The sequence below is a fragment of the Mirounga leonina genome, unplaced genomic scaffold (assembly GCF_011800145.1).
Source record: "Mirounga leonina isolate KUSES-001 unplaced genomic scaffold, KU_Mleo_1.0 Mir_366, whole genome shotgun sequence".
In the NCBI taxonomy this organism is placed as follows: Eukaryota; Metazoa; Chordata; class Mammalia; order Carnivora; family Phocidae; genus Mirounga; species Mirounga leonina.
Genome location: NW_023270709.1, coordinates 5,505,231 through 5,515,848, shown reverse-complemented (window position 1 = coordinate 5,515,848; position 10,618 = coordinate 5,505,231). Strand labels below are relative to the sequence as shown.

Genomic DNA, 10,618 nt, shown 5'->3' with positions numbered 1-10,618 from the left:
TTCTCTGGCCCCTCTCTTCTGGCCCCTGGTCTCTGGGCAGTTCAGAGCACAGTGTCAGCCTGCAGAGGGCCCCTTCGCTCCCCGACCCCTGCCAACTACAGAGTAGCCTGTGACAGGTGAAGAATACAGAGCAGTGACTAACCTTCCAGCAGGAGTTGATAAGCTGCTGGTGACGTCAGAGGACCAGGGCCAGCAGGTAAGCATGTCAGGAAGCCACAGGCCAAAGACACAGGTTATGACCAGATGTGGGGCCAGCTGCTTGGAGCCCATCTTCTCTTTGGATCATATTGTGCCCTTGCCCTTGACTGTTTATGGTACCTAATGTAAATATTTACACAAGATTCCTGTTCCTAGTTTTAAAACCAGTTGGGTTTTGGGATGCCTGGGTGTCTCAGTGGGTTAAGCGTCTGCCTTCAGCTCAGGTCATGATTCCAGGGTCCTGGGATCGAGCCCCGAGTCAGGCTGCCTGCCCAGCAGGGGAGTCTGCTTCTCCCTCTGCCGCTATTTATGCTCTCTCTCTCACTCTCAAAACAAAAACAAAAAACCAGCTGGGTTTTGTCAAACCATCTTCCCGATCAGTTAATAACTCCATCTGAACTAAACTTGCTTTTTATCCTATTATGATGTCCAGTGTTTTTGAGGATCATTGATGTATAGACAATTTTCCATAGGTAAAAAAGGTATCTAAAAGAGAAGAATCTGCAACTCTTAAGATTAGTCTACAAATGACAGAAATCAGAATTCCTAATGTTTTAGTGTCTAATATTCTCCTTTCCCTCTGGCAGGCCAGAGTGGCGCGGGCAACAACTGGGCGAAGGGCCACTACACAGAGGGAGCCGAACTCGTGGACTCGGTCCTGGACGTGGTGAGGAAGGAGTCGGAAAGCTGTGACTGTCTGCAGGGCTTCCAGCTGACCCACTCGCTGGGGGGCGGCACGGGGTCCGGGATGGGCACGCTGCTCATCAGCAAGATCCGGGAGGAGTACCCAGACCGCATCATGAACACCTTCAGCGTCATGCCCTCGCCCAAGGTGTCCGACACGGTGGTCGAGCCCTACAACGCCACCCTGTCGGTGCACCAGCTGGTGGAGAACACCGATGAAACCTATTCCATCGACAACGAGGCCCTGTACGACATCTGCTTCCGCACCCTGAAACTGACCACCCCCACGTACGGAGACCTCAACCACCTGGTGTCGGCCACCATGAGCGGCGTCACCACCTGCCTGCGCTTCCCCGGCCAGCTGAACGCCGACCTGCGCAAGCTGGCCGTGAACATGGTGCCCTTCCCGCGCCTGCACTTCTTCATGCCCGGCTTCGCGCCGCTCACCAGCCGCGGCAGCCAGCAGTATCGGGCCCTCACGGTGCCCGAGCTCACGCAGCAGATGTTCGACTCCAAGAACATGATGGCCGCCTGCGACCCGCGCCACGGCCGCTACCTGACCGTGGCCGCCATCTTCCGCGGCCGCATGTCCATGAAGGAGGTGGACGAGCAGATGCTCAACGTGCAGAACAAGAACAGCAGCTACTTCGTCGAGTGGATCCCCAACAACGTCAAGACGGCCGTGTGCGACATCCCGCCGCGCGGCCTCAAGATGTCGGCCACCTTCATCGGCAACAGCACGGCCATCCAGGAGCTGTTCAAGCGCATCTCGGAGCAGTTCACGGCCATGTTCCGGCGCAAGGCCTTCCTCCACTGGTACACGGGCGAGGGCATGGATGAGATGGAGTTCACCGAGGCCGAGAGCAACATGAACGACCTGGTGTCCGAGTACCAGCAGTACCAGGACGCCACGGCCGACGAACAGGGGGAGTTCGAGGAGGAGGAGGGCGAGGATGAGGCTTAAGAACTTCTCAAATAAATCGTGCATCTTTAGTGAACTTCTGTTGTCCTCAATCAAGCATGGTCTATTTGTATACTATGGTGCTCCGTTTTGCCTCTGTCAGAAATTCACTCTGTTGATGTAATAATGTGAAACTCCTAAAAAATCACAGTATTGTCTAAGATATCTATACTAATAAAAAAGCATGTGTCCAAAACTGTGTGGTCTCCTTAATTTCATTTCAGGCCATTTTTATTCTTTCACTGAATGCTTCTTAAATATGTTTCTGGGTTTAGTGACTTTAACAAACTAGGATTTCTGCTTTAATGTTTTTAATTAATAGCCTTTTCTGCTCTGTTAGTGAAGACAGATAAAAAGACAGTTCTTCATCTTCACGGGCCCCGAGTATTAAAGTAAATGAATCCAGGAAACATGTGGAAGAAATAGAGATTTAAGGACAAAGCAAACCTTCCTACCTTATTTACTGTAGTTCCAGCAACTCTTGTGAAAATGTGGGATCAAGGGCCCTAGGCAAGGATTTTCTTCTGTTTCTCTACTTTGAACCATGATAAATTCAAGTAAAAAGACCAGCGAAAGCTTGTACCTCTCAGATAAAAGGGACAGCATAATTCTAGATTCAGGATACCCTGAAATCACAGTCATAAATACTCCAAATGCTTCAGCTAAGATTCACTGGCGAGAAAGTAAAACAGAATCAGAATTCAATTTTTAAGCCAATGGTAGACATTCACAACTTCACTGTTAAAAAAAATCAGCTTTAATTTCTGTAGCACTTAGAGCTGGAAGACGTTTTAATATGAATTACTTCCTTTTGGCCGGGAGCAGTCTGCGGGGAGGAGGAGAAAGCATGGGAAGGCAGGGGAGCTACGGAGGGACTGCAGTGCGTTTCAAAGGCAGCAACAGGCTCAAGCCCCACAGTGAGGAATCCCCAGGTCCCTGCCGTTCTCAGGGGCCTTTGCCCTGTAAGAAGTCTTCTGCTAACTTACTGAATTCATCTGCAAAACGTAAATGTAGGTTGTGCTTGCCTTCTCGTATCAGATGCAACCTAAAAAAAAAAAAGTTTATGATTAATGGCACACCATTTAAAACTCACCCTTTCCAACATTTCATGAAAATCTGAAGTGAAAACCTGCCCCATCCTTTTTTTTTTTCATGATGACTATTGGGCAGGAAAGGTAAGGTACATAATACAAACTTTCCCTGATTATAGGCGTAAGGGTGAGAGCTGCTTGGGGCGTTTACAACCAACCTGGGGGTTGACTTAACAGCACACACATTGTATTTACAATCTGGAACTGTATCATGTAACACATGGTTTGACTTTAAATCTGATTGAGAGTGGGGGATGTGATTTGGTCATTACTTAGGGGGGGAAAAAAAAACCCATTTTAATAAGGTTGATTTTAAGAGAGAAGGTTGGAAAGCCAAGAAAAATACGAAATGTCCAGAATCCACTGGATTGGAACAGGTGAGCTTCCTGAGGTATCCTAGAGTGAAAGCCCAAGTCAGAAATCACAGCCCCCAGCAGCCTGTCATTTAAGATTCAAAATCACCTTGTCACTTTTGGAGGATTGAAGGAATCTGAATATTAGCCAGCAGACAAAGGGCACGTAAGTGTTCCTGGGGACCTTGGGGGCAGCTGGAGCTAGCCTCAGCAACCCTTTGTGCATGTCTTGTGGCAAACCTCACTACTCCTAAGACTTCTGTCATAAGCTTTTGGTCAAATGTGGCTGGTTTGCAATTTCTTGAATATAGGCAGTCTTCTTTGAGTTCTACATTTTCTTTAGTGGCTGTAAAAGTGCAGAAATAAAGTGTTAAACAAAGCTTCTAGGATATAGGCACAAGTTCAAGCTGTTTTGTCTATAATAACAACTGGACATTAAACGGTCCTATCGGGGCAAAATGCCAGTTACTACACCGCCTAATTCTCTGACCTTTCAACAACTGGGGGTTGAGAGCTCTAAGAACTTGAGGGAGGATTTGTAGGGAAAAGGAGCTGGGGGAATAGAGCTGTCCTTGGACAATGTCGGGCCCCCTGCAACTCAACCACGTGGGGTGTGGGGCAGGGGTACCTAGATACACCTGATAATCTACTTGAAAGAAGGATATATTGTTGGCATCTTTCTGAGGCCCTTGGGAAAGCTAATAATGCCATTAAAAATAGCCAGAACACTCCAAATTCAATTTTAATGCTGTTCACAAAAAAAAGGATCAACTGCAGCAACTCCAAAGATAGGATCCCATTTGCCCCACAGAAGGAGCAGGGCTTGCAGGGATGCTCAGGGCCTCCATTTTTAGAAGGCAGAAAATAACCAGCAGCAGAGGATACTGAGAGGTCATAGAAGGACGTGTTTAGGCTAACCTGCATCCCCTAATGTGTGCTAAGCTGAACTCTGAAGCAGAGGGACCCTGACCTGCCAAAGTTGGACGTCCTCTTTGTGGGTAGCCACAATGGTTATCATAGGGCCTACCCCATTTCTACAATTTGCTCAGATTCCCAACAAGGAAGGAGAGACACCAGCTGTGCATCTCTTCTTTTTAGCCTCAGTGTATCTGCACTATTCCTATGGTAATCTCTAGGTCTTAGGGAAATAAACACTAGGTCCCCTTCATTAAAAATATGGGAGGCCTGTTTTCAGGCATCTACATTCAGAACTGCACTGGACTGTGGATGGATGGATGGAATGATGGATGGATGGATGGATGGGGCTATAAAGAAAATTGCTCTCCTCCTTGATATGTTTTGGGGGTCATTTCAAGGTCCTTAGTATAATCCTTTAGGATTCACTATACTTGAAACCTATCATGTGTTCCGCTTTGGGAACAGTCCTCTGGACAAGCATAAATATACAGCTGTCAGGGCTATGAAGCAATATACTGCTGATATAGATTCTCACCCAAATAACAAAAAGAACTAATCACATGCTCCATGGAGGGTGGTTTTCAAACAATCACATTTTCCAGGAAAATCAGTAGCAAGTCCCCCACCGTCAGACACATAGTGCAACTGGAAGTGTAGGGGCCTCTGAGGGGGCAAATACAAATTCCTCTTTCCCGGGGCAGGTTCCTGCCTGCATTTGGCACCTTCAGAAAAAGAGATTTGATTCTAGATCTTTTGAGGAGCTGAAATGTGTCTGATCCCACAGTGTAAATTCAATGGTCACTTTACCTCTGCTTGGGAAGAGTGCTTCTAGGATGCTCCTTACAGATGAGGTGGCCAAGGACAAACAACACACCGGCCCCACCATACTACCTCTCCTTCCTCAGTCTAACCTTCAACAGCTTTCAAATTAAGCTGTGAGAACTACAGACAGGAGCAGCCCATAAGTAACGTGCCGTAGCATTTTTTTCTTCACTTTGGATGTGATAAAACTCTAGTGGTATATGAACCCCTAAAGTTGCTAGTCGAGTCTGTGAGCATTTTTGTTTTAGTTGAAAACCAAAGTAGGCTGCTGGTTCTCTGTACCTGGATCTCTTCCACAATGACAACTGGACAGCCATGTGGCTAACAGGGAGGCCTGGTCACTTTCAGGCATTCCTTCCAAGGCCATCCAGACCTCGTTGCCAACAACATCCCCTTTTAATTCTTTATTCTCAGGCACCTGGGTGGCTCAGTCAGTTAAGCGTCTGACTCTTGATTTAGACTTAGCTCATAATCTCAGGGTTGTGAGATGGAGCCCTGCGTCAGGCTCAACGCTGGGCATGGAGCCTGCTTGGAATTTTTTTTCTCCTTTTTCCCTCTGCCCCTTCCCCCCACAGTCACTCTCAAATAATTAATAACTTATATTTATAATTTATATATATATGTGTGTGTGTGTGTATGTATATATATACATATATATATATATATATATTCTTTATTCTCTGCTCCTTTCAGAAAGCCCAGTGGGTGGGCCACAATCCCCTTCAAGCTGGTAAAATGGGGGTGTAGAGCACGGCCTCCAAGCCTGCATCCTCTCCAGCAGGCTCTCCCCCTCAGCCCGAGAGCCAAGCAGATGTTTGGGAAAGGGAAGTAGACTTCTGAGAAGTTCTTTCCCTCAAATGCAATCATATCTCAAGCATTAGAAAGAAACCAAACTGCCTCAGTGGCTGCTTTTCTGATAACACCACAGCTAGGAGCGGACCCCCTCTGGGCTGTCCGGGTCTACCAGACTGATGCTTTTAACTCGTGTGCAGAGAAGCAAGTCCTGCCAAAACTGCGGGACGACAGGGGCCATGTTGGGGCCTTCTGACCGGACTGAGAGCTCTGAGTCACAGCTGAATGTAATTGGAGGTGATACCACAGGGTTAAAGGCATGGGCTGTATGGGGTCAGGATGTGTCCAGTCTAATCAATGTGGGATCCATGCTGGCAAGTTATTTCATCTTCCCAGGTCACACTTTCTCACCTGGAAAAGGGGGACAAGTAACAGCATCTACCCCACAGGATTACTCCAAAGACAAAACGAGATAAGGCACACAAGCCACATCGTACAGGACCTTTGGGCACACAGCGAACAATAAATGTTTTCTATTATTTTCTTATTCTATTTGAGTTGCCCTTTACAATACGCAAAAGTCCTCGCAATGGTTCTAATTATGGACAGCATCGTTAATGAAATGCTCTGACTTGGGGAGCACAATTTATTTACGTTTGGCTAACATAATCTACTCCAAGTGGAAGATTCTCAAGAGAGATTTTACAAAACGTCATGGGTAAGGTTTGTCTAGAAAGGAGGAGACCCCACTCTCTCTAAAATACAAAGGATTCAGCTTTGTAAGGACGAGGCTAATCCTGTTTGGTGTTCGTCCTGTAACCCGACCGTAAGTGGGGTCTTGAGCTGACTGCTTTCCCTTCAACCACAGCAGCAAGCAGCTAGGGATGAGGAACTATAAGCAGCGGCTGGGAGGAGGAAGGGATGGGGAGAGGTAGAGAAGTCACCTGGGGCAGTTAGGAGAAGGGAGGGCAGATCTTCCCTCCCCCGTCCCAAGGCTAGAGTTGGTCCAGAAATGGAAGTCAAGGCAGCCATCCCTCCTGCACTGTCCACCTCCCCCCAGTAACCTGGCTCCCTCTACCACAGAGCTGAAAACAATCCTTTGTCATCAGCATGAACTTTTGTCACCTAGGTCAGTTCATTTCAGTTCCTCCTGGCCCACACCAGAGGCCCTGGGCCATCTTACCTCTGGTGATTGGACCTGAGGAGCCCAGGAAGCTGCAGAGAGAGGTCCTTCCTCCCTTCCATGAGTCAGACAAAGAACTCACGGCACCTGGCCCACCACCTAGACAGCCTAACCCTCACTACCAATGTGTACCCTCGCTACTACCCTGCTGGAACATGCTCCAGGGAATCTACCAGAGGCCAAGACCTCTATGGAGAGTGACCTGTACCTATGCTCTCCCCATTGTGACGGCTGGTTTTGTGCATAAACTTGACTGAGCCATGGCTGCCCAGCTATTTGGTCAAACATTGTTCCGAGCATTTCTGTGAGGGCAGTTTTTGGATGAGATTCACATTTAAATCACTACAATTCCATGAAGCAGACTGTCCTCCCTGATATAGGTGGGCCACATCCAATCAGTTGAAGGCCTGAATAGAACAAAATGGCTGACCCTCCCTTAGGAGGTAAGAGGCAATTCCTCCTGCCTGACTGCCTTCAAACTGGGACATCAGCATTTTTTTTTACCTTTGGACTTACACGGAAACATTGGCTCTGCCCGGTTCTCAGGCCTTCAGGCACACTGGAACCACACCATCAGCTCTCTTGGGGCTCTAACTTGTTAATGTTCCAGCTTGCCCACCGAAGATCTTGGACTTCTCAGCCTCCATAATTGCATGAGCCAATTCCTTATCCCGTAAAATAAATCAACCTTCACGTGCGTGCGTGCGTGCATGCATGTCTGTTGTGTGTATCCTATTGGTTCTGTTTCTCTGGAGAACCTTAATACGCCCTGACAACAGTCTGAAAGTCGGGTCAGAGAGCAGCTTGCCACTGACCTCCTATCAAGCAACACCCCAGCTGCCTCCTGGGACCCCTGATCACTTGCACCCACCCCAGCATTCCAGCCACGGAAGTGGCAGCTACTGTGTAGCTCTTACTAGATCTACAAACTATTCTGAAATGATACGTATCATCCCCATTTTACACACAAGGAAACAGAAGTACAGAAATACATGCACACTGCTGAAGGGCACACTTAGGGACAGCGCCAGCACTCAAACCTGGGTCTGAGTCCCTGTCCGTGCTCTTAATCCCCGCTGTGAACGCTGCTCAGGATCCCAATGTACCAGTCCTGCTCTCCAGCAAGACTCCACTTCCCACCGCTCCCCGTTAGCTCACACTGAACCCCTGGTGCCAAGTCTTTGCACACATGGACTTTACCCCTCATTCTTTCCCACCTGATCTGGCTCTCTGGCCCGGGCCCCAGAGCACACAGTTGGGACTCCTCACCACACTTTTTGGGACTGAGTCACCGGTCAATGGCCCCTGTGTGCCTCTCATACTCTCTTTCAAAGTGTAGCAAGCACTTTAAAATGCACTAGACCACATCCTGGGACCGATGTTGACATGCTCAACAGGAAGAAAATTAAATTCATATGCTCACAACTGTTAAAAAGGACCATGCAGTCTCAGAACGATGAGTAACTGGCGAAGGATACATTTGAGTTGCTACCAGAGGGATGAGTCCACTTGGCCAGGCAATGGGAGGTGGTGGAGGGAGGGCCATGGAGAGGGATTCCAGGCATGGTGCTGGTCATCTGCAGCTGGGTCTGCAACCCAGGTCCTGGTCTCTGCTGGTCCTCCTATTCCTGAGATCTGAGCACCTCCATAGAAACATGGGCTCATGCACACTGAATTGCACGTCCTGCAAATCCATATGTTGAAGTCCTAACCCCCAGCATCTCAGAGTGTGACTTTATTTGGATATAAGATCTTTAAAGAGGTGACTAATGAGATCATATGGGTGGGACCTAATCCAATGTGACTGGTGTCCTTCTAAGAAGACGACTATTTATAAGCCAAGGAAAGAAGCCTAAGAAGAAATCAACCCTGCTGATACCCTGATCTCAGACTTCTAGGCTAGAAGTTCAGTTCTCCAGAACTGAGAGAGGGAATACGTTTCTACTGTTTAAGCTGCCCAGCATGTGATATTTGTTAGTGGTGCTAGCTGACCCATACACGTGGCTCAACCAGCTGTGAAGTTACATCGTCTTCTGAGCTGGCTCAGCCCCACTGCTTCCCGAGGCTTGTCCATGGCAACCCCAAAGGGTCTCATGGGTGCTGGCCTCTGATCAGCGCAAATCCTCTGAAAGCGAGCTGGGGCTGGCCTTAAGGGGATGCCCAAGGAGCAGCCAGATAGCCAAGGGGTGAGCGGTCAGGGCTTTGCAGTCTAGGAGGGAGGGCTGGATGAGCAGGGAACGCACAGGGGCTGGGGCAGGACAAGGAGAATCGAAGTGGCAAGGGCGCCCCCCTCCCCCCGCTCTAATCAGAGTAGCTCTTATTTTATGTGTTATGTCTTGGGCTTCTGCATCAGAGTTTGTTAGGCTGCCTAAAAACAAGTTTTAAAACCACTGAACTTGAATGATCCTTAAGGCCTCTTCGCTTCCAAGAGACTCTACCACTGTTTCTCACAAAGAGAAGAAAGAGAGACAAATTAACACAGGCCTGTTTAGCAGGCCTGAACAACCCCTCCCTTCATTGGGCCTCCTTCTGAGGAGAGAAAGGCATTTGTCTCATATGTGATTATCTGTTTGTTGGTATAATCTCTGAAGGGATAGACTGTATCCTTAAGTTTAATTATAAATGTACCTGGCAAGGTAATGAAATATCAAGTTCACTGGAAACTTGCCACTCTACCTTGCTTTCCTGTTGTCACATGGCCTGCAGCGCTGAATCTCAGTAGGACTTTGGTGCTCAAGGAATCCACCTTCCTTTTCTGGGGTCTGAAGTAACCCACCTGGGTTCTAGGTGGGTTCAGGCCGAACACAAAGGGCTCTTACAGCATAGCAATGCAGGTGTAAAATGCAAGCCAGTTTAAGACAATCATCGCCAATAATACTTTACCTTCCACTCATTTGTTCCAAAGAACACTGCTCTAAGAAAACAATCTTCCATAAAACAGTCTCCTGAAATAATTAACATCTGAACAGGAAGGGACTATTTTTTTCCCATATTGATGTATTCCGTTGCTAGGAGATGGGTTTGGAACAGAATTCCTAAATTAAACTTCCTTGCAGACTGACTTGTATTGAACCTGGCTCTCTAAGAGAACACACTGCATTTATCATGAGCATCAGTGTACAAAAACCTGTCATTTCTGAAGCTAGGAGACAATTAACCAGGTCAGCAAGCATATAATCCAGGCATCTTACCATCATATTAAAATAAGGGTATGTTTATGAGAGGCAGCTGTGCTGTGGGGGGAAAAGTGCTATATTAGGAGGGAAAAACATCCAGGATTTGTCATTTACTAGCTCTGCAACCTTGGAAGATTACTTAAGAACTCTCAACCTTGATTTTCTCATCTATACATGGGGACAATATTTTTTTCATAATTTTGTTATGAAGTGTAGTTAGGTATTGTATGTAAAATGCCTTTTAAAATATAAAATGCTATATGGATATAAAAATTATACAGGCTGATAATAATTATATTTTACTGTAGAATAAGAAGCATGGCCCCCACATTTAAAAATTCTCCTTTTGTTTGTTGAAATTTATCATGGAATAATATGATTAAGAAATAGTGCAGGGGCCCCTGGGTGGCTCAGTCAGTTAAGCGTCTACCTGTGGCTCA

General features: G+C 47.3%; 2 protein-coding genes across 2 annotated transcripts in view; one reads left to right on the top strand and one right to left on the bottom strand.

Moving 5' to 3' along the window:
* Positions 1-518: 518 nt before the first annotated feature.
* Positions 519-2,039, top strand: LOC118027399 (tubulin beta-2A chain-like). Its single transcript, XM_035030744.1, has one exon. It carries the CDS (start codon positions 947-949, stop codon positions 1,844-1,846), a length of 900 nt encoding a protein of 299 aa, XP_034886635.1. The 5' UTR covers positions 519-946; the 3' UTR covers positions 1,847-2,039.
* A 543-nt stretch (positions 2,040-2,582) lies between these two features.
* The window catches only part of BPHL (biphenyl hydrolase like), a 35,911-nt gene continuing 27,875 nt past the window's right edge, over positions 2,583-10,618 (bottom strand). The window contains exon 7 of the mRNA XM_035030745.1: positions 2,583-2,888. Within this exon, the coding sequence (XP_034886636.1) occupies positions 2,789-2,888 (100 nt within the window). The 3' untranslated portion in view covers positions 2,583-2,788. The remainder of the gene's footprint in view (positions 2,889-10,618) is intronic.